This window comes from Hyaloscypha bicolor, assembly GCF_002865645.1.
Source record: "Hyaloscypha bicolor E unplaced genomic scaffold K444scaffold_87, whole genome shotgun sequence".
Lineage (NCBI taxonomy): Eukaryota > Fungi > Ascomycota > Leotiomycetes > Helotiales > Hyaloscyphaceae > Hyaloscypha > Hyaloscypha bicolor.
This window is the reverse complement of record NW_020194589.1, coordinates 3280341-3302756: the sequence shown is the minus strand read 5'-3', so window position 1 is coordinate 3302756 and position 22416 is coordinate 3280341. Positions and strand designations below refer to the sequence as shown.

Below are 22416 nucleotides of genomic sequence, written 5' to 3'. Positions count from 1 at the left end.
AACATTCCCATTTAGCTACCCATCTCCCCGCCCCTTCCCCTTTCCTCGAAAGTCCTCTAGATCTCAGATAATATCCGCACACGTTAAGTGTGTTGCACATTTTACCGCTTTCGCGCTCGGCTCGCGCTCGATTCCCTTTTGGTGTCCCGCTGAACTCCGGTGATGAGAGATAGCGCGACTCGGGTTCGGGTTCGGGTTCGGGTCGCAGCGGCTTCGGCCCACGTCCCGATATACCGCCACCTGATAGCAGGAAGAAAGCCGGCTAAATAATACTGTAGAGCTAAGTGTTATGTATATTATTATACGTAGACCGACGTGGTCTCAGGGCGGTCTTTGCTTTACTGTTCCATGGCACGTGATGGCTTCATGGGAGAGATGGTGGCGAGTAGCTGGACCGAGGTGCTGCGGAGGGACAGACGGCTTTGTTGCATGTCGTCTGCTGGTGGGCGTGTGATTGAGGCACTGGGGACAGTGCATCTCAGTTTAGCTCATGCAAGACGGTGTTGCGAGAGGGCGGACAGAGGTATTGAGCACGGCTCGATGTCCTGGCCGCCTTCTGAGCTGCGGCCTTTCTTCCCAGCAAGGCGTCGTCGTCTGAATGCTGGTATATATAGTATACAGTCTCACAGATAGCAGCGACGTGGTTCCCGATGCGATGGGACATGGAACTGTGGATATTTGTATTTTTGGGGCGCTGGCTGTAGTGCGTGGGTCGAAGGGGAGTGGAGCCGGTTTGGAGTCGGTCTGTTGCTTGGAGTGAGGGTATGGGGATCGGTCGATGGATGTCTCGTGTTTTGTATGCTGAGAGTTTCAACCCGGCCATCGCTCCACGCTACTCCATTCCATTCCACACAAGTGGGGCGAGGGCGAGATCACGATCGAAATCAAGTGGGTGTGAGGGAAGCACAAGTGCCGCAAGCGGAAGGAAGATGATGAACGACAATGTCACGATGAGATGCAGAAGATAGAGTGCTGTTTTATAATGTTTTTTCATTCTTTGTTTGTGGGTGAAGCGATTCTATAATATAATAAGCGACGAATAAAACCCTTCCATTCCATTCCATGATTTCAATCCATTGATATTTCCTCCACTTCCTAACCTTCATTCATAAAATCATTGCACCCCAACTTCCTTCCCATTCCATGATACAAACCCCGTGATAACAAAAGAGACGAGACACAAGTAGATTGTGAAGCAAAGCAGAAACGCCATGTCAACCACCTGAGCCCACGCTAAATCGCAGCAAGAACGACAATGCAACCGAGCCGAAGCTGAGGGGAGATTATAGATGACATGAGAGGCGAGAGAGTCTCTCTAAGCATGCATCCATGTCAGCTGATAACCGCTCCACACGTCGCATCGCAGCATCAGCAGTCGCCTCGTCGACCTCTGGTACAACGACGAATTCGAAGTTCGAAGGCTTGAGAGACAGGTTGGCAAGGAAGCTGAGATCGAGCTCGGGCTCTGACTTAACGGTGGAGGTAGCAGGCGATGAGACAAACAGAGCGAAAGCGGGATCAGCATCGAACTCCTCGTCTACGACGGCAGGGAGCTCAACCTTCGAGGGCTCAGAGACGGGCATGCGCTCTACCTTTGGCAGCTCGACCTTCTCGTCATCGGAAGCGAGAGGCGTGAATGAGGAGCCTTTGCCGGACAGGATCTCTGTGTCGATGACGGCTTCAGGCAAGCTGAGCACGGAGAAGACCTGTGGTTGGTAGGAGAAGGCGCCATTCTCGTTCAGGTCCAGCAGGGAGAAGTCCATGTTGTGTTCTGGGATCATGGCCATTCCGATTTGTTGCTGCTGCATCTGTTGTTGAGCCGCGTACGGGTTGACGTCTTTTCGGATTTGGCGCTGTGGTTGCTCGATTTGCTGTTGTTGGGGTTGAGGTTGTTGGACTGCTTGGGCGGTTTGAGCGGCTTGCGGGTTGGAGGCGAGGGTATCGAGGAAGCCGGAGAAGGAGGGCGAGGAGAGGAGCATCCGGGTAAGGTCTGAGAGACGGGTGTTCTCTTCTAGTAAAGCCCGGTTCTGGGAACGGAGGTCGGTGTTCTCGTTCACCTTGGTGGCGATTTCACCTTCGAGTTGAGAGATATATTCTGTGATGAGTTAGCATGTGTTGATGAGATGTGTGGTGATAGTTCTTACCCTTCCTCCTTGAACGGAAGGCGCGAGCGGAAACCTTGTTTCGGAGTTGGCGTCGCTCCTTGCTGCTGAGTTTCTTTCCTTCTTCGCTAGCAAGCAAGCGCTCATCCTCATCCATATCTTCCTCCTCCTTTCGCATACGTTGAACATGTGACAGGTGGTTGGCATTTGGGGTGCCCTCACCATCCTCAGTAGCGACGCTGCTCTGTCTCATCGAGTTCAAGAGTTGAGAGATCTTTTCCTCGACGATAGGATCAGCAGGTGGATGAGATCCTCTTGAGCGCTGTTGCGATGGTTGTCTTTGGTGCCCACTCATAGCATTGTTCCGCTGTTGCTGGATGATTTGTTGCTGTTGCTTCTGTTGGGCTTGGGCCTTTGCAAGGGCAGCTTGCTGTTGATGCATGCCAGGCCAGAGACGACCGACATTGCTGGTCTGATTAGAGAGAACAGCAGAAGGTGAAAGACTGCTTGAACCAATGGCGCTTGGATTGACGAACTCCGGTGATGATTGTTCGGGATAGAAGAAGGCGGGTTCTCCCAATGGCGAATCGAATTCCATGTCCATATCCTGATTGAAAGACCCATTTCGCCCTGGAGCAGTGCCGAAGTCGACCCCTCCGATGCCAGCGAGATAGCTGTCTGCGTACCCGTATTGGTTCATCTGGTTGACGGCCAAGGTGCTGGCGACGGCGCCTTGGGGAATGCCGGTCTGTTGTTTGTACATGCCATAGTTGTGACTGGGACCGCTGAGGTCTTGTTGCGTACTCGATGGGAGGGTTGCTGGTGTGTTTGAGACTGCTCTTCCCACGAATTGGCTCTTGGTCGCCGATGGAGAGATGGAGGGTGATTGATAGGATAATTTATCGTACTCCGACAGGTCCAGCAACGAGTCCAGGGGATCGAGGCAGCTGCCCTGTGAGTTTGAGTGCGACATTGAGGTTGAGGATTGCGATGAGGTCGACATTGTTGCTCGCCGTGCGTGAAGGTATCGAAAGTGAAGGCTCGGTGAGTCTTTCGAGTTGTTTTGTTTCTGGATGGGGCGTTGGAGAGTGTTGACTAGAAGTGTGTTCGGACTGGGACGGCGGAGGTCAAGAGAGCGAGATTTGGGTGCCTGAAGACTGCTCAGGCCCGGCTAGAGGACGCGTGGCCTGCGGAAGCGCCAAGTCCAGTGTCCGAACGAAGCGAGCTCCGACGACTCGAGATGCGCAGCACGATGCACCGGCACTTCGTATTCCTTTGGCTGAGGGGAGATGAAGACTGCTGCGGCTGGAGGGATTGCGCTGCGAAACGGGTGATCTTCTGCTGACGGGGTTGGTTGATACGGTACGGTATGGTCCTGTTGTAGGTAGCTGGTGATGTTTATGGAGAGAGAGAGTACAGAGGGAGGCGGCGGGAGGGAAGAGATACTTGTGCTGTGCCAGAGGAGCTCGGAAAGTCGGACTGGCCGGGGCCTTTATTGTGCGCGCTCTTCCTCTTCCTCTACTCGCTGGGTGCTCAATGCTCGTTTTTCTTGAGACGCCCCCTCGGCCCCCTACTGTAAATTTACCTCCGTGAAGTTGCGCGCTCATGCACTCAGCACTGCCTCACCAGCAGCGCAAGGGGGCCAGGCGCAGTGCCGCTGGCCACTCACAGGCCGCCATTTCCCACCGTTGACCGACCCGCCGCGTGGCAAAGACCACCTTCTGCCAAGTTCCCAGCTCGACGCTCCACCCACGTCCTGCTCAGGCCAAAACTCAAAAGCCCGCTCGGGTCCGAGGAATGTGCCAATCACAGCTGGCTCCACACGAAGCGGAGCAATCAGTCCCCGACGAAAAGCCATTCCCCGTGTGGCCATGATTGGCCCGCTCGCCAGGCCCCGCTGCTGACTTAGCACACGCCCGTCAAGCCCCCCATCGGCATGTGGAGTGTTCTTCATCCCTTCTTTCATGCTTCTAGCTCCCTTCCACTTCCAGCCCGAGAAAAGTGGACTGAAGGTGGACTGAAACCTCACCAAAATAGCATCACTGGGACGCCGTTTCACGTTTCAAGTGTGCAAATCTCGATGCAAATCGGAGATCGCCAGCCTGGGTCTGCTCACGCCTCGGACGTGATGTGTGCATTCAGCAGATTCTTAAATGGCATGAGAGGGACAACACGATCTGGCAAGCTGCTCCGTTGCTGGCCCTCCCCTCGCCTGACTTCTCGAGAAAGGGGCCGAGGTGGAGGAGATTTGCCTCTGATACTCACGAGATTTGGAATCTGGGCCCAATCTCCAGAACCACTGGTCCTGATCAGCCACCCCTACGTTTGACAAGAATTGATTATCTGGGAGACAATCAACATGAAGCCGGGTCTCCAAATCTCGCGGTGAACAGACAACCCGTGTCAGCAAGCTGCAAACCCGTCAACTTCAGACGACCACTCGTGCATCAAGCACCTCACAACATCGAGAGCAGACGCCCCGCCAGGTAAAACGTGCCAAGAAGAAGTTTCATTACTGTATGTGGGACGCTGTGGGTTAAGGTTCAATACTCGTGAGGGTCAGGGACTGAGGCAGGGGGAAGAGGCAGCATAACCAGCCTCATTGGGACGCCTCAAATTGCCTCATTCCCTCCGCATCATGCAAACGTGTCGCCATCCCCATCCCAGTCTGGACTCAAAGGTTCAACGGTAGTAACCGTCGGCATCCCAGCAGAGCTGAGCGCTCATCCGGCAGTCAGTCCCGAAGCGATCATATATGCCGTGATGAGGTGGACCCTTTTCTCGCGAGATGGCGAGATCAGCCTTACCAGCGACGGAATATATGTTTCGTTTCTAATTTTGTCACTTCTTCGGCGATCGAACGGATCTTTTTTCGTTTCATAAAGGGGGGGAGGGGATCGTGCTGATGAGTTGATGTGTTGCCTCAACTCTCAGCAGCCAATCGAAGGTCCGTTGTTTCCTCTAAGTCCTTAGGGTGGATGATACATTATTACAGTACAGTAATTATCGACTTTCCTTCTTCACGTGTTCACCTTTTTTTAGTCAGTTGAGGGAGGAAAGGAGGAAGGAAGCATCCTCTCGTCGGCCGCGAAGCTTGCGGCTATAGGCCGGCAAATACTGCGCAAGACAATACGGGAGCGGGTCGTATTCGCGAACCTTTGGAATCTCAAATAAATTCCATCATCGTGCAGTCGGTCCACTGATCTGATCTGTCAGACCCTTCCTCACCCTAAACCTTTTTTGATACGCTCACCATTCATTTGCGCGACACCGTAAACGAAAGTCAGCACAGCACGATTCCTCACCAGCTGCTCTTTCTTTTCATGCGCAATCGGCTGCCGAAAAGATCTTTGAGTTGCCAGGATGCCGAAGTAAGGTTTGGCAGGGCAGTTGCAGTCGAGGTTGCAGGGGAAAGCAGAGAGCGAAGCGAGGCCGAGGATATGCCACGCGTTCGAGGATGGAATGAGAGGGGGTTTGCGCCCGGCTGAGGAGAGGGAGAAGGAGGTTTTTGTGGGGGCTCTGCGAGGGTTTGGTGCTGTGCATGTAGGTGAGAGTGAGACAGCAGAAGGGGGAGGGGAGGGCTATTTTTGGGAGGTGGGGAGGACAAGGCGGGCGGTGATGTCATGTCGTGTCACGCTTTCTGGAGGGGGGGGCAGAGGGGGTTTTTTCTTCTTCTTTCTGCGAAAGGGAAAGGGATTGAGTTTTGCGATGTTTGATATTTGGTTACTTCGGGTGGCCAGCCGCCAGGGTTTCGATCTGGCGCCTCGACGTTCTCTCTCCTAGGGTAGTTGAGCGGAGACAAGGTCACGTTATGTTATATTATGTTATCACGTGGATGTCAAGTGACCGTCTCCCTATCTCAGAAACCAGCTCTCACTCCCCGCCTCCAGCTCTAGATAGTCATCCTCGCAGAACTCGCATCTTCCTTCCTTCGCTTCGTTTGGTTTCTCTGGTGTTGGGTAGGGGAAGAGTGGACAGCCGCTGTCGCTGCCCTGAGCTTTGGAGCACCGGTCGGCGAGGAGCCAGTATTTGCAGCTGCAGAAGGTGTAGGAGAGGACGATGTATTTGCACATTGTTGATTGGGTTTGGGTTGCCGCGGTTTAGAGAAGGGGGAAGGAACGGGATGATGAGTTGGGTTTATATTGAGGAGGTGGAGAAGCAAGTGGCTTCCTTGGTGGTGGTGTTATTGTTACTGTGTGGATGTTTCTTCTTCTCAGGTTGAAATTGATGGTTTGGTCACTTCTTCATTCACGCATCGTTATCAGAATGCCTTCGATGCTTGTTTCAACATGGTTGCGACGAGTTTTCTTCTCTGCTCTGAATCAGTTATCAGCTCAGCGAGTGCTGCATTGTTGACAGGACTCTGATCAATTGCTATGCTACTCGAGCTCATCGCAAGGTCGTTCGAAAGTACTTTGCTCCACTTCCCTCATCACAGGACCCAGTAGTCCATCCCTGGCAAGAACCTAAATTACGACGCAGTTGATAAATGGTTTGGTCCATATTTCCACTGCATAGTTCCATCCACACCACCTACCTCTAGCTAGCCCTTCTCTCACTCTTCCTCCTCTCAACCGTCGTTGGAGACCGCCTTAGGGGGGCTGGATCTTGGCGAGGCCGTGCTTGTGATTGAAGTTGGTGCGTACCTCCACCTCCATACCGATTCCTATCAACCATCTTCACTCCTCCCTCCTCGTCCGAGGATACATAGTTCGTTCTAAGCTCTTCATCATCCTCGACGTCCTGCCCCTGACCAATCCCACCCATCCATCTCAGCACCCCACTCACTCTCCAACCCCCCTCCCCACCCCCCGTTTGCTGCGGGTCTTGGGCTGGCTGTGGTTGGAGAGGTCGAGGGTAAAGATCGGGATCTGTTTCATGTGGCATCCCACCGGTCAATGCAACATCAGGCTTTCCATACACGAAGGAGACACGGTTGCGCTTGCCCGTGCGCTGGTTGATCTCCCTCGGTGTCCGCGCTTCTTCCCTAGCCTCAGTATGCGTATCCGACAGGGGATCACCATCCACTCCCGAACCCGAACCAGAACCCGAGCCAGGTCGAGCTCTGTGGGGTGATGCCAGACTCGGATCCGAGTTCCCGAACTTCGATGGGCTGTGGAATGCTCGATCTGAGAGCGGTGGAGGCGGGGAGAGTGGTGCGTCGGTACTCCTTCTCCGGAGCTCCTCTTCCCCTTTCCGCTGCAATGCCTCTGGTGATATGAAGAATCCATTGCTGTCCCTGATCGCTACTTGCACTGGTTTTGTTCCTCGAAGTGGAGATAGGGCGGTTGTTTTAGAGGGGAGGAGGTGCTGGGTTGTGATGGGTATGTATTGTGGAGTGGGACCCGTATTCTGAGCGTGAGAGGGAGGGAGGGCGGTGGTTTTGGGGCGTTGGATGTGTTGTAATTGGGGATCGGGGTGAGATGCTCCAGTTGTAACTTGTGCTGAGGTTTTGGAGCGCTGAAGATTCTGCGGGTGCCAGGGGTTGGGAACTTCAACGGGTTGTTGATTTGGGTCTGGTGGTTGAGAGTGGCGCTGTGCCGAGGTTTTGGAGCGTTGAAGCTGCTTTGCTGGGAGGTGGAAAGAGTTTGGTACAACGTCTAGATTTGGGTCGGATCGTCGATGTGAAGTTTCTGGAGGCGGTGATTGTGGGATTGTGTTTGATGTTCGAATCCCCAGTCCATCTCCCTGCTTGTCGTTGCCCTCTGGACTTGGATCCGAGTATCTGGTATTCGCAACCGTGTCCGTCTTTTGCAGCGCCCCTTCTTCCGCTTGGTTGTATGCAGGATTCGGAATCCCCTTTGCAAGGTACTCCGCTTCCTTTACTTTAAGGTGCCAGTCGCAGTAGCCGAATTCCTCCTTTTCCAGAGAAGAAAGGATGAAGGGGTCAGTAGGCTGGGGACATGGTTCCCCCTGAGGCAGAGTGGAGGGACTTTTCGCAGCGGTTAGAGAACTTAACGTAGTAGTCACTGCACCAGCAGGGGTTGTAGCGGCGGTTTGTGTAGATGCACATTTTTCTTGTTTGTTGGCGGGGAAAGCTGAGGATTGGGGTAAAGAGGAGGGAGATATCTTGTCGTGGTATTTTAATCTTGACATGATAACCAAGGCAAGGCATTCCTATTCACGGGCGGTACAAGAGCACTTTGGGGCATTCACGATTTTTCGTAGGGTTGTGTTTTGCAGGTGTCAGTTTGGGAATTGTCAAGTGGTGATTTGGGACATTCACGTTTTTCGTCTCACATCTAACAAGAAGGGTAATTATCACATCCTTTATTTCTCTTAGAGGTCGCACAACTGAGGTGGTGCATTCTACCCCGCAGAGACCATGCTATCATTCCCATTGTCCGAAGCAGACAAGGCTACATCCAGAGGACCAAGCTCACGCCCAACCACTTAAAATTGCCACAAGTGGGGTTTGTACTTTCGTTCTGGTGAATCCTCCTCCCGCTTCCTCTTTCTATCCTCACCCTTTCCGCGCCCCATCTCCTCCATCTGCTTCCTCAATCGTCTCAGTCGTCGTTTCTCCACCAAGAACCGATGCGCCAAGCCCACCTTCTCCCTTCCACTCTCCTGCATATCCCTCTCCAACCAATCTTCCTCATGAAACGGACAAAGCGTCAGCTCCTTCACGACATCGTCTTCCTTGAACGCGTCGATTGGGTGCTGGTAATTTGGTGCGATGAGGCTCGATGCGCTGCCGCGTGTTTGCCAAGACGAGTCCGATCGTTGCGAGACGGTTGAGGGAGTATAGGAGAGGCCCGGAGCTGAGTCAAGCGACGTTGGACGAGAGACGGGTTCGGGGATGTAGAGGCATGGCATTGAGTTTTTGAGAGCGTCGCGGCATGGGTTCGGGACCGGGAGCTCGAAGGTGGTGCAGCCGCAGTGCAGGTGCAGGATTGGGATGTAGTAGCACATCGTTCTTCCTAGATATGGTAAAATCAGAGGTGCAAATTGGACTTCACAGTGATGGTGCACTCACCGTTCGTGTCCAAGGCACGCCAAGGACATGGAGATCAATGTTGCGTCGAAGTTTTCAGGTTTCGAAGACGCGATATTCGAAAACACGAAATACGCTAATTCCTTAGATCGGATCATTGCTCCCAAAGTGAATATGACATTTAAATTTAGCTACGTGTCCATGGTATATTGATAAGCCTAGTGAAGGCGACGTCGGAGTTCTTTGTTTTGAATTGCGGTAGTCGCTCGCTTATTTCAATCTACCCCTGAGACGGTGCGAGTTCACTTTACCAGACCTAATATTCACTTTGGATGTTCCAGTAATGCTCTAGACAAAGGAACTTAGATATTCAAAATGCACTATATAGGGTATAGACATTGGGGATAACTCAACTAATGTTCCCCACTTTGGATTTTCTAATTCCAAAAAATTTGGGTTGAGCAATTCGGAATATTCTGGATAGGAGCTAGACGTTTTTTTTTTGTGGAGAAGGTAGTCCTGGATGAGCTGGCACTGGTGTGGACATTCAGGTTTGAACAATCTTGAATGTTCTATGGAGAATCTGGACATTGATTACTAGAGCAAGCCTGGATGTTCTAGCAGGGACTAGAAACGGTCTGAACAGTTTGACCAATTCTGAATGTCCTAGAGAGGTCCTAGACATTGTTCATAGAGCTATCTTGGATGTTCTAGAAAGGGCGTGAACATTGGAGATAATAAACCCCCAACGTTCCCCACTTCGGAGTACCTTTCAAAAGGTAGTTCATTTTTCAAGCAAATTATGAACATTTGGAAATTGGAACAAATGCTAAAATTGCATCTCAATTAGTACTTGACTTCTTAGAGCTCCTTCTAAAATTAAACAATTCCTCTAACTTCACAAGCACCAACGCAGTACTCAAAGTCCCTCATATGGAACAGTGGTTTCAACTTTCTCGAATAACCCGTTAGTCCTCGTTCAATGCTGCCCTCAATTGAAAAATCTCTGCCAGCTTCTCAAGCAATCTTTCGCCTCATTCGCCATATTGCGCTCTGATTAATCAAGGTTCACTTGCCTTTTCGATTGATTCTCAAGTAACCCAGAACAATCTTCCCTTCACCTTAGCCCCTTCCAATACCTGAATATTCATAGCCTAGCAGTGCAATCAAGTTAGAGCATGCTCCAGTGTTCCCACTTACTTATAATAATTGACCAATGATCTCACCCATTTCAATTCTTCAACCTTGACAAGAGGTACAAGAAAGCGAAGTTAAATTTTATCATCCCACATCTCTTCCAAATGACTCCTCATAATATGAGACAATTGTGCAACCTTCCAAACCAGTTGTCCAAAGATGGCGTAAGCGCCCCGTACCCCAAAGCAAAAAGCGGCACCTTGACTCGCATACTGCATCTGTTCACGCCCGTTCGTCAATACGAGCGGTTTACCAATCGGGCGCTACGATTGGTCAATCGGCCTTCCGATTAATCAATCGTAGCTCCCATTGATCAATAGGAAATGGAATACGATTCGCAAGCCACAGTAGGTCCCGATTAATCAATAAGGGGGCCGATTGATCAATCGAATGGCCGATTGATTAATCGGGTAATATTGGGGTTTCGGGGCTGAGGAGGCTAAAACCCTTTAGTTCTCAGTATATAATAATATATCCTCAAGACTAATGGCTAAAACCCTTTAGTTCTCAGTATGTAATAATATATCCTTAAGACTAATGGCTGAAACCCTTTAGTTCTCAGTATGTAATAGGGGTAAAGACACTTCTCCAGAGCTTCTAGATATATATAGGGCCTCTGCTCCCTTTTTACTACTAGACACAGTTTATAGTACATAGTTCACAGTATAAGTACCTACTTTCCAAGTACAATTACTGATTCTATATATCTCCCAATCAATTACCTTACTTCTAATATGTCTCTTTCAACCCTTCGTTCATCTCCAGCCCTACGTATACCTCGTTAACGTATCTATAGCCGAGCAGAGCAATATTTTAATATTACTATACTAGGAGTACGTTCCTCTGGTACTCAGTTTTTGCCCTCCCCTATTACTAAAGACCCTACTAATAATTAGTCCGCTAAAGACGAAGCTATATGGGATTAAAGGCTTGCTAAGGGCGGTAGTAGGAAAATTCTTACTACTAGGAAGCATATAGATATTAGATGGTGGTTGCAAAATCCTGATGCTTTACTCCCTAGTGGAACAAAAGCAGAGAAGCGCTACCAGGCTAATATTAAATACGAATCCCAATTATACGAGCTTCAGGATAATCAGGTATATTATAAGGAATACCACGATACTTGCCGCGATGAGATTATTCCAGCCCGGTATACCCTTTGCTATAATAATGCCTTTGAGGTTTTGACTACTATTCATGAGAAATTGATATATACAGGTAAGTATTCCTTGAATTTACTAATTTTTATACTAATAACCTATATAATAGCCTTTAATACTATATTTGAGTATATAAGACGTATTTGGCATGGCCTATCCCGTAACGACCACGCTTGGATAAGTGCCCGCTATACTCACTGTAATAAGGAAAAGGCTCAGAAGAATCCTAAGGGGATTACACCTATCCAATCTCATTATCCTGGCAAGCATATGGTTCTGGATTTAATGGATTTTCGTATAAGTATCCCTTAAGTCATGTGATTTACCCCTATATTCCTGTATTTCCTGCATTTTCTGCATTTCGTACGTTTCGTACATTTTTAAGCTTTTCCTGCGATTTTCGCGATTCCTGCGATTTTCGTAAATTCCGAACCTTTTTATTCATACTTTATTAATACTATAGTATTACTATTACTAATACTATTATAGTATAATCGGGACGGAGAATATACGTGGATCTGGTAATTAAAATGCCACTTTTCCAAGTTCGTATAGATCCGTGGGCTTAAGGCTAAGACTACGGACGAAGCTACGGACGAGCTTATCAAATGGCTAAATAATAATGGGTATATTTCCATTTTAGCCTGTAATAATAGGGGTGAGTTTAAGGGAAAAGTAATTAAGATTTGCAAGAAGAGAGGAATAAAGATTATTCGCGGACGAGCTTATTATCCTCAATCTCAGGGCTCTATTAAAGTGGCTAATCGAATCTTCAAAAAACGACTACGGGCCGTACGAGCGGATACTAGTATCTAATCGTGGATATAGTTACTTCCTTTAATCACATAGGTAATTAATACCACAGCTATACCAGCTCTTCCTAAGGGAAATATACTATACGAGGTCTGGTTTGGACGAAAGCCACCTACTGATTTCCTAGACTATAAGAAGAGTGCTTGCCGCGCACGTGTGGCCCTAGGGGCTATAGGGCCTATAGAAGGTACTACTGAGAGTAGCGCTTCTGGAGAGGATAGAGAGGATAGAGAGAATGGAGAGAATGGAGAGAATGGAGAGAATGGAGAGAATGGAGAGGATGGAGAGAATGGAGAGGATAGAGAGGATAGCTTTTTCGTAGATAAGGAAGCAGAACAGGAGGAAGTAGCTAAGGAGATGATTTTATCTGAGCTAACTAGGAGGGTTGCGGAGCATATGAGAAAACAGAAGGAAAATATAGTAAAGAGAGCGAATTCCAAAGCTCTTGAATATGATATTTAAGAGATTGTAACCCTCCAGATCCCAAAGCAATACAGATTCGGTACGGAAATGGCTAGAATTCCAGTAAGAGTTCTGGAAAAGACTCTAAAGGTATGTAGTTTATAAGCCTTACTTTTAATAAAAGCTAATTAAAATAGGGCTACCGCTTAGCTACTAAGTATGGCGAGCTTACTACTCTCTGGCCGTATAGTGTCCTTAATAAAATCACCTCCCAATTAACTTATCCTGATTTACCTACTACTGGTGCAACCCACAAGAGGGATAAAATCACCCTCTCTAAAGCGGTAGTAAAGGAGAATAATCGTGGTTCAATTATATTAGTTTAGAAGGCTGGAAGAGTATCTGAGAGAGCAAAGAAGAGAGTAGCTGAAAAGCAAGCACGTGAGAATGGAGCTAGAGAAGGAGGAGAATCAGGTGATTAAGTGGAGGGGAGGGTACCAAAAAGGGCTAGGGTAGCTATAGGAGCGCCTAGACGTAGTAGGAGGCATGTATAGTAAAGCTTTTGCTATTCCCGAGACCTCAATATTAGCCGATTGATCAATCGGCCTCCTTATTGATTAATCGGGACCTACTGTGGCTTGCGAATCGTATTCCATTTCCTATTGATCAATGGGAGCTACGATTGATTAATCGGAAGGCCGATTGACCAATCGTAGCGCCCGATTGGTAAACCGCTCGTATTGACGAACGGGCGTGAACACATCCTGCTGACCAACCCCCTTTCAAATTGCTTACCTCCCTGTCACAACGCCACAAAACTTTATAGATTATAATTCCGTTCCGACCATTTCCTCTTACTATATAACGGTATAATCCGCTCTTCTTCAAACCCCATATCCTCAACCTTCACACCCATCATCCATCGACCTGAAATTAAACCCAACCTTGATTAATTGCCATTTTCCCACTTTCCGGCTCGTGAACACTTGCACAATTCCATCATGGCAGCACTTAAAAACGAGGACGCTGTTTACGCCAAACTGGACGCTCTCTACCATACAATCGATAGCCTAAAATCCACCTCAACGCCCGAAGAGTTGGCAGCCTTTGGCGCACTATTCAGCGAAAACTGCATCACCTACCTCAGGAGCATGCGCGAGTTCGAAACCCCCAGTGTTGGCCGACAAGCCACCATCGACGAGCTCAAAGAGATCCTGGCGCAGTACCACGTCGCAGAACGACGTATTCTCTCTCGCTCTGTGTCCACTTCGGCCGATGGATCCAGCACTGTGTTCTCGGAGTCGAAGAATAAGCTGCATGTACTTGGAGAGAGCCTGGATCCGTTTTACGAGACGGCCGTGGTGACGTTTGATAACGAAGGATTGATTCAAGGGTTGAAGAATTATAGCTGTCGGAGTCATATTGTGGAGATTGTTCAGAGGGAGACAGGGGTAGGGCCATATATGGAGGGGATTGTGCGCGCAAGGAAGGGGGAGAAGGAGAAAGCTGCTTGCTGTCAGTGATTGATGCAATGAATTCAAGTATGGCAGTCGGGAAATTTGAATTTCTTAGAGTATGAAGGAGGCCCTGTTCGGACATCCAACCCCCGAGCTTGCGATCGATCGATGTCATCAATCACTTCACTACATCTCGCTGACTTGAATAGAATATTGTGATCGTACTTCCAACGACTCGTAGTCATCTCCCGTTCATATACCTTGGCCCTACGAACTCCTTTAATGTGCGGTGTTAACCTCCCCTTTCGCTTCCACCATCCTTTGATTTCGGGCTCAGCATCTGCAAATATCACAAATCCCCTCACTCACAAACCTTATAACTTCTTTCTTATGCTCTCCTCCCATCTTCTTCTTAGTCCCTTTAAACAGAAAAGACTGCACGAAAAGTGAATGGTAGCGTTGCTTCCAACATGGTGAGAGAGGTACAGTGCTTTCTGCAAGGTGGGACGTGCAGGAAGTACTTGCACATCTTGTTTTCGTGTTTGGTTGCTAGTTTTGTTGGAATGCTGTGGTGGTTATGGTGGAGAATCGAAGTTGAAGTGAGCGAGTGCATGTCGGGTCGAGACGAGGGACTCGACGGGGCGTCATAGAGGGGATTTACGCCCAATTCGGGAATATGTGATTCACAAAGAGTATGGGGATGAACTAGACAGGTAATCTTTAATCGCTAGTTTGCGGCCAAGGGGTAGAGGGTTTTGAGCGAGGTTAAGTGTGAATGTTGGGAGATAACCCGCCTGAGTAAAGCCACCTCGGCTGAAGTCTGTACTCGAGCCATTTTGAGACGAGTATTTTGTGTTAATCCTCAACATCCATTACATACAGGAGTATCTATCAACACAACGCAGGTCGCTCAACAAGCAAATCTAATGCTGGGAGCCAAAACTCCGGAAACTTAATATCCATGCCAGAGCGAGGAGCAAAACATACACATCCACTTGAGGGGTATCATTCATTTCCCTTGCCATCCTCTCGCGTATTCGGCTGTACTCCTACTTTCTCCGGTACCAACGGCTCAGGTGTTTGTGGTGGACTGGGGTCAGTTTCGGCGTTCTCAGTGTCGGTAGGGACATTCCCCACCTTCTCCTCTGGCTTCGGAGAAACGGCTTCGCCCTTCTTCGGCTCTTTAACACTCTTCCACTCCATCGTGAGTCCCGCCACAATCGTGATAGCCGCAAGGGCCGCACCAACCTTGAGTGTATCCGACAAGGCACCATTATACGCCAACAGCACCTTGTCCAAATCTTGAGGAGGCACGATATGACGGATTTCCGTAGCGCCACTGTGTAGAATCATGGAAGGAGAGATATCAGCGACAGAGCCGAGCTTCTTGACCAAGCTCTGTGTGAAGACGACTTGTCCGATGGGTACGAAAAACGCTCCGCCCAAACCTTGCATGAAGAACATGAGTGCAACACCTGTCATAACATCCTGCTTCGGGAGACAGGTTTGCGCTGCCATTCCTGCTTGCTGCATACCGAAACCAAGGCCAAAACCGTAGATGAATTCGTAGGCGATCCAGAGGGAGTGGTTTGTATCGACTTTTAGAGTTGTTAGGAGACCGGCGCCAATGGATAAGATGACTGTGCATGCGATGAGTTGGGAGACGTAGTATCCGGTTTTGACGGTGATGAATCCTGCAAGAGCGCTAGAGACAACTAGCGACATGACGATTGGCAGTGTGGAGATACCAGAATGTATGGCGGAAACTCCCTTGACGGCTTGAAACCATTGAGGCAGGAAGTAGAGAACCAGCATCATGGATCCAGGAAGGCAGGCTGAGAAGTAAGCACCAGAAGCAATACTACGTTGCTTGATGATGCGGATCGGGACTGTGGCGTTGTCCCCCATTTTGAATTGAACGAAGATAAAGATCCCGAGAAGGATGCCAGCCACTACGAATAGGAATGGAATTCTCCAGTTGGACCAAGCATATGTTGTTCCGCCCCATTGCAGCGCCAGAAGTAGAGAAATGATCCCGGGGAGGAAGAAGACAGTACCGATGGGATCGAGCTTGATGAATTGTTCTCGAAGCGTAAGTTCGTTCTTTTTGGGCGGCGTTTTGAGGATGAAGAGGATGATGGCCACAACGATAGCTCCGATGGGAAGATTTATGTAGAAGCACCATCTCCAGCTGACTTTGGTGGTAAATACGCCGCCTACTAGGGGTCCGCAGATAGAAGCAAGTCCAAACACGGCTCCAAAGATGCCCTGGTACATGGGTCGCTTATGGAGGGGTATGGTGATGACCATGATGTTGATGCAACCGCTGAAGATGCCAGCAGCCCCCAGACCAGCTAGTAACGAAGTCAGCCTCGAACATAGAGAGGTCTATCAGGGTTCTTACAAATAACCCGCCCCATGATGAAAGCTATCGAGTTGGGGGCAGAACCGCAAACAGCTGACTGGTTCGGATGTCAGCAAGGGAAGAAAAAGAAAAGGGGGCTGGAAATTGCATACCCCAATTTCGAACAAAAGGATGGTGCTGAGCAGGATCCATTTGCCGGTATAGAAAGTATATAATCGACCATAGATGAGTTGAAACCCACAGAGCGTGAGAAGGTATGAGCTTGCATACCAACCAATGTCATCAATAGAATGGAAATCGTCGGTGATCTTTGGGATGGCCGTCCCTAGAATTGTTCGATCCTAACCTGATTAACTGGTGCTCGGGACTCAACTGCTGAGAGTCTCACGAGCGCAACAAGGAACATCGCTAGATAGAGTGCTGCCATGATAAACACCACTTTGGCAAAGGGAGGATATTCATCTTCCTCTTCGTCGTCACCTTTGACTGCAGCGGGAGCGGCCTTCTCCACGTCGCTAGTGACAGACTGTCCTTTGTTGCTGGCCTCCATCCTATCCCGTTTGTGTTGTGTGATGTGCTGGAGTTAGGTTTGGAAGGGCTCACTCAGCACATAGTGTTTTTGCTTGCCATCTGTGACAACATCGATCGATGGGGGGGATTGAAGAACTGTTTATACTTGCTCCGGACTTCTCCCAATTTTCCGCGCTTTATTTAGGCCAGGGGTTGTCCATATTCTCCGAACAGTGCGTGTCACTGGCAATCGGAAGATAGACTTGCAGAAAGCGCCGATCTGGGGCGGAGAAGAAGATGGGGATTGGTTGGGGGAGCGAACTCTCGCTTGCTTCGCTTGCCTCGGATCCGAAACGAAGGTTTTCTCCCGAGCCTCACCAGACATGCGTCTGCGTCTGCGTCCTCTGTCTGACATCTCCCTCATCCATGCCGACAACACCCCTGAGGACTCTTATGCTCCATCCAATGCTCCCCTGACCATCTCGTTGAAGTTACAGCCTTCCTTGCGAGAGTCCGGCAGGTCGAGGGACTGTTTGTCCCAAGAGTGAAGCGTGGTTTTACACTTGGTCCGTCTTCGGAAAGTTCTAATTGCCGAGACGTGACAACAACCAACCGACTCGGATGAATCGTGCACCATCATCACTCACTTCACATTGCCCTCGACTACAATTCCGTCTAAAATGTTGGCAACGCCTTCTGGGACACCCGATACGGCCCTGCCAATGACAGAGAAGATCACTCGGGGTCACTCCTGTGGTATGCAACCTCGTTTATTCTTCCCTATCGAGATGTGCCTGGAGCTGTGGTACGTTGAAGCCGCTCGCTCCAATAAGTGCTGCGTACTGAATTATTCCAAAAAGTAAAACTGACTCCTTGAATAGTCCTATGTCAACAACGAAAAGTCAAATGTGACAAGCAGAAGCCTAAATGTGGGAACTGCATCAAAGCTCGTGCGGAGTGTATCCCGAGTGCTCCAACCCTGCCACGGCGTAGAAAGAGAAGGCTGGCAGAAACCGATCTCGCTGGTCGACTTCGCAAATGCGAGCATCTGTTGAAGACTCATGGCATCAAGATCGACGATGAGGAGCTGGAAAAGCCAGGACGTGATGGCCCTCACTCTGATTTCTTCCCAGGTGGGGACCGCGTGATATCAATGATGGCCCCGAGAAGCAGGAATTCCGTGAAAGGGGCTTTATTTGCTGACAAGGACAAATCACATTACGTGGAGAAGTACTTCGTTTCATCCGTTCCATGTATCACGTGCTAATTTGCTTAGCACTTTATGGGACAATCTGAGGGACGAGATTGGTGACCCAAAAGAATCTCTCCAAGGCTCTTCCGAGGATGAATCGAATGACGGTGAACTCTTTCCCAATCCAGAATCTCTTCTTGTCGGACACGGATTCTCAAAGGACCTCAGGTCAATGCATCCAAACCCCGTCCACATTTTCCGTCTGTGGCAGACGTTTCTGGTAAACGTGAACCCCTTGGTAAAGATGGTCCACGCTCCAACATTGCAACAAACTATACTCGATGCAAGCGAAGATGTTCGAAACATCCCCCGACACATTGAAGCCTTGATGTTTAGTATATACTTCCTAGCCGTGACTTCGTTGCAGAATGAGGATTGCCAGAGTATGTTTGGCGAGCAGCGGAGCACTCTATTAGCCAGATATGCCCATGGGACACAACAGGCTTTGATCAGTGCGAGATTTTTGAAATCGCTAAATATCAGTACGCTACAAGCTTATGTACTCTTTTTGGTGAGTGGATTACTTCTCTTTGGCCGCGTTTCGGAATATTTTGTTGCCTACAGAAGTTTGTAGAGAGCAATGGCCTTGACTTTTCAAAAACCCCATGCTTGTCCTCTATAAATGGCACGAATGTAGCTGACATCAAATTTGTGCAGCTTGGCGTTCGAACCGTTTTCGACGCTCATTCTCTATGGGTCCTCACTGGGACATCTGTTCGTATTGCTCAACGTCTCGGCCTCCATCGTGATGGCTCAAAGCACGATATATCTCCGTTTGACGTTGAGATGCGACGGCGTACATGGTGGCAAATCGTCTTTCTCGATGGCCACTCCTCAAAGCTCGCTGGAGCGGGGTTCCCTGCCTGGCTGGCAAAATTCGATACGAAGATACCCAAGAATATCAGTGACAGTGACTTGAGCCCCACTATGAAAGAGCCCCCTCAGGATAAGGAGGGAGCGACTGAAATGATATTTTGTTGTCTGAGATACGAGACTGCACAAGCACTCCGAACTGCAAGAACTACGACTAATATGGATGGCTCTTGGGGTATTGCCTCCGGCGCAAGCCCAGAACTGTTAGCCGAGAAGGACAAAGCTATCGATGCGCTCGAGATCAAATTTGAAAAGCAGTTCGTTCAACACTGCGATCCCTCTATCCCTCTCCACCTTCTTGTTATTTACGTCGCCAAGTCAGTCATCTGCACCATGCGAATAATGGCTCATCACCCTCGCCAGTACCCGGACAAAGGAGCAACCATGTCACAGATAGAAAAAGACATGTTATTTACCGAAAGTTTGAAAGAGATGGAATACGACTCTCTCGGGTATACCTCCAAGGCTATTCGAGGATATTTATGGCATATCACCTCCCATTTCCAGCTCGATGCCTTCATATATCTCCTGAGTGAGCTTCGATATCGGACCACTGGAGACCTAGTAGAAAGGGCATGGCAGCAGATCAAATTCTCGTTCGAAAATCGACCTGAAATGATTACCGACACGAAGAATAGTCTATATTTTGCAATAGGCAATCTGGCATTGAAAGCATGGGCAATGAGGGAAGAAGCTATGGGTTCATATCAGGCCCCCCCTCGGTTCATCTCGTTGTTACGCTCGCAGCGGAACATCCCTGACCCACCTCGACCACTGGCTGAGATCCAGAACAAGGACCCATATTCAACGCCTCGGATAATGGACTATGCCAATGAACCACCTCCACCTGCACCTCTTCCACAGAACACAAATGTCACCAATATCGAACAACAGTGGGGGAATTGGAATCCTGAGGTTGACATCAATATGCCCGAGATTACTCCTGTTGATTGGGCATACTGGCAGACTCTAATGGATGGCGACCTTCCTGCTTGGGATGGTGATATTGGAGGCGATTTCACAGGGGGTCAGAAATGGTAGGGCAAAGGTTTGGCTTGCATTGCTGATGGAGGCTACATCAAAAGAGCGGAGGAGAATTGTACAAGAATTACTGATGCGTATTGGCCCTGCCCCAGATCAGCAGTCGGTGTTGGCAATCTCATCGTCAGCAAGAAATATTTGTGCTTCTTGGACACAACCAACCCGGCATCGAATCCGCAGATCAAGCCTAGCATATCCGGCATCTCATTGGTGCGATCCATCTCAGCTCTCCCCCCGCTGCAGGACGCCACACGAAAAGCATCGGGTGATGATGCAAGCCTCCCCCGGACTGATCAATGACAGCAGCGGGCCGGCACATTATACATGCAGCCACCTATAGCCCCGTCTCATGCCCCGCTCCTCAATGCGGCTCCAGAACACCGTGTAGGGACGCCCGAGAGCAGTTTCAATGTCTCAGGATAGCGCTCACGGAAACTGGGCCACTCACACCACCATCACCAACACACTGCTGCTACTTCCTCCCCCATATCAATCCCGTCTCCAGCCTTCCCACTGTACATTCCCTTCCTCTCAGCTCTCTTCAACCTGAGAATCATCACCAATTGTTAACATTATTGTTGCAATGGCACCAATATCGAGTCCTATCGAAGTGGAGGTAAGGCTGAGCACAAGGCTCGAAATCAGGCAAACACCCCAGCCCTACCTGATAACCCAAACCATAACCCGCGACTTCACAACCTACACCACAACCGTCACTCTCGGCACAATAATTGCTCCGACCCTCACAACGCCAGCTCCAACCCTCATCCAAACCGTCGCCCCAACGCCAGCGAAGACGATGACTGATAACAATAATGGCGTCGTAATCGGTGCCGTGCTAGGCACGTTTTTAGGGTTAGCGGTGTTGCTTGCGCTGGCTTGGAAATGCTGCTTTGATGGGCGGAGTGTGCTTTGGCGGCCGGTGTGGGGGTGGCGCGATGATGAGTCGAGCTATGGATCTGGATCTCCGAGCTTGGGGAGCTCGAGGAGTAGTTGGCGGAAGGTGAGGAGGAGAGGTGGGGAGCTTAGGAGACCAAAGAGAGCGCATGTCAGGAGAGAACACAGGGGGAGTGTGGATTTCGAGGGGAGTTTTGATGGGAGGAGTGAGAGGAGTTGGCGGGATGAGAAGAGGAGGGGGAGTAGAACGGTGGTTAGGAATGGGATGGTGGGGTGGACGCTTGGAGGGGGTGGTGGTGGGAGGAGAGGGAGTGGGAGGAGGAGGAGGAGGAGTGAGAATAGGAGGGATAGTTGGGTTGAGAGTGAGAGGGTTAGGATGAGGTTTACTACTGATGATTAGATAGGGTAGGAAATGGCATTCATTGGTGTTACAACAGGGCTTGCTACACAGATTGGGTTTGGAATAGGCTTGCAAGGGCTTTGTTTCTTCCTTGAAGGGAAAAAGGAGTCAGCAGGGTTGGCATTGGTGAGTTTGCAGTCTGTATATACCAAATTCAGGATTCCGTCAATGCTTGGACATTCACTTGTATCTTTATCTGAGGCAAAATCAATAGAAAAGTCAAGCCGTTTTTGCCTGAATTGAACCTCACTTTCTAGAATTTCTTCAAACACCAGATAACCTTAGTGTCAAAGAAGCTTTCGTTGTTCTAAATATGCTCCGTCTCATCGGTAATATGAGACCAAAGTCCGATCAGCTAAAACTGAACTTCGCTCGTCTCATTGTATCGCCCGAGGAATATATCCCGTCCGACAACGCTCTAAAATGACACTGTATATCTCCTTGATAGCGTAACTTTCCCTTGAACTCGCAACTAAATGTCGGTGCGGCCATTGGTATATTATGTGACGATGTCTAGAATATTGATAAAGAAAGAAGAAAGCGTCAGCGTTTGCGAGTCATGGATCGGGGACAAGCAGATCCGTTGTGTTGTTGTGGTTGGTGGATTGGTTGCTTGGGTTATACAGTAGAGAAATCGGCTTTATGTGCAAAATTAGGGGGGTGGCTCACGTAGTAAGGTTTCCGGCAGAGAGAGTTTACGACATGCTCACATAGGTCAGACTCTTGAATCTTGGGATTTTAATGAATTACATGCCCTTGATTGTAAAAGCAAGAAAGCCCTTGCTTCTACGTGAGCAACTCTCAGGTGCTAGGCGAATATCACGTGATACAATCTCCCCTATCAAATCCCTGTTGTACACTCAACTCCCTTGATAACAAAAGTTTATTGGGCTCAGGAATGTAAATTTGTGCTATTCTGCTGCTCCCTTACCTACTATTTTCAAAGTCCTTCATTTAAGGAGGGGTAGCTTAAACACGTGATACTGCTTTGGAGCTAGCAGGGCTCTTCG

General features: G+C 49.3%; 7 protein-coding genes across 7 annotated transcripts; 3 read left to right on the top strand and 4 right to left on the bottom strand.

Moving 5' to 3' along the window:
- Positions 1-1283: 1283 nt before the first annotated feature.
- On the bottom strand, positions 1284-3075 carry K444DRAFT_530827 (uncharacterized protein; the record flags this gene model as incomplete). The annotated part of the gene is made up of 2 exons (XM_024874926.1): positions 1284-2095; positions 2145-3075. The coding sequence occupies 2 exons, from the start codon at positions 3073-3075 to the stop codon at positions 1284-1286; spliced, it is 1743 nt and encodes a 580-aa protein (XP_024736232.1).
- Positions 3076-6491: 3416 nt separating this feature from the next.
- On the bottom strand, positions 6492-8404 carry K444DRAFT_664429 (uncharacterized protein; the record flags this gene model as incomplete). The annotated part of the gene is made up of 2 exons (XM_024886959.1): positions 6749-8404; positions 6492-6568 (listed from the first exon to the last, which is right to left on the bottom strand). The coding sequence occupies exons 1-2, from the start codon at positions 8196-8198 to the stop codon at positions 6492-6494; spliced, it is 1527 nt and encodes a 508-aa protein (XP_024736231.1). The 5' UTR covers positions 8199-8404.
- Positions 8405-8495: 91 nt separating this feature from the next.
- K444DRAFT_630929 (uncharacterized protein) lies at positions 8496-9017 on the bottom strand (the record flags this gene model as incomplete). Its single annotated transcript, XM_024883281.1, has 1 exon — positions 8496-9017. The coding sequence occupies one exon, from the start codon at positions 9015-9017 to the stop codon at positions 8496-8498; it is 522 nt and encodes a 173-aa protein (XP_024736230.1).
- A 4421-nt stretch (positions 9018-13438) lies between these two features.
- K444DRAFT_614113 (uncharacterized protein) lies at positions 13439-14301 on the top strand. The gene has a single exon (XM_024880477.1). It carries the CDS (start codon positions 13613-13615, stop codon positions 14132-14134), a length of 522 nt encoding a protein of 173 aa, XP_024736229.1. The 5' UTR covers positions 13439-13612; the 3' UTR covers positions 14135-14301.
- Positions 14302-14820: 519 nt separating this feature from the next.
- K444DRAFT_614112 (MFS general substrate transporter) lies at positions 14821-16858 on the bottom strand. Its single transcript, XM_024880476.1, has 4 exons — positions 16822-16858; positions 16586-16774; positions 16473-16530; positions 14821-16422 (listed from the first exon to the last, which is right to left on the bottom strand). The coding sequence occupies exons 1-4, from the start codon at positions 16837-16839 to the stop codon at positions 15074-15076; spliced, it is 1614 nt and encodes a 537-aa protein (XP_024736228.1). The 5' UTR covers positions 16840-16858; the 3' UTR covers positions 14821-15073.
- Positions 16859-17623: 765 nt separating this feature from the next.
- On the top strand, positions 17624-20109 carry K444DRAFT_530955 (uncharacterized protein; the record flags this gene model as incomplete). Its single annotated transcript, XM_024874939.1, has 4 exons — positions 17624-17699; positions 17825-18173; positions 18220-18706; positions 18853-20109. 4 exons carry the CDS (start codon positions 17624-17626, stop codon positions 20107-20109), a joined length of 2169 nt encoding a protein of 722 aa, XP_024736227.1.
- Positions 20110-20692: 583 nt separating this feature from the next.
- Positions 20693-21406, top strand: K444DRAFT_630925 (uncharacterized protein; the record flags this gene model as incomplete). Its single annotated transcript, XM_024883280.1, has 1 exon — positions 20693-21406. One exon carries the CDS (start codon positions 20693-20695, stop codon positions 21404-21406), a length of 714 nt encoding a protein of 237 aa, XP_024736226.1.
- Positions 21407-22416: the final 1010 nt, after the last annotated feature.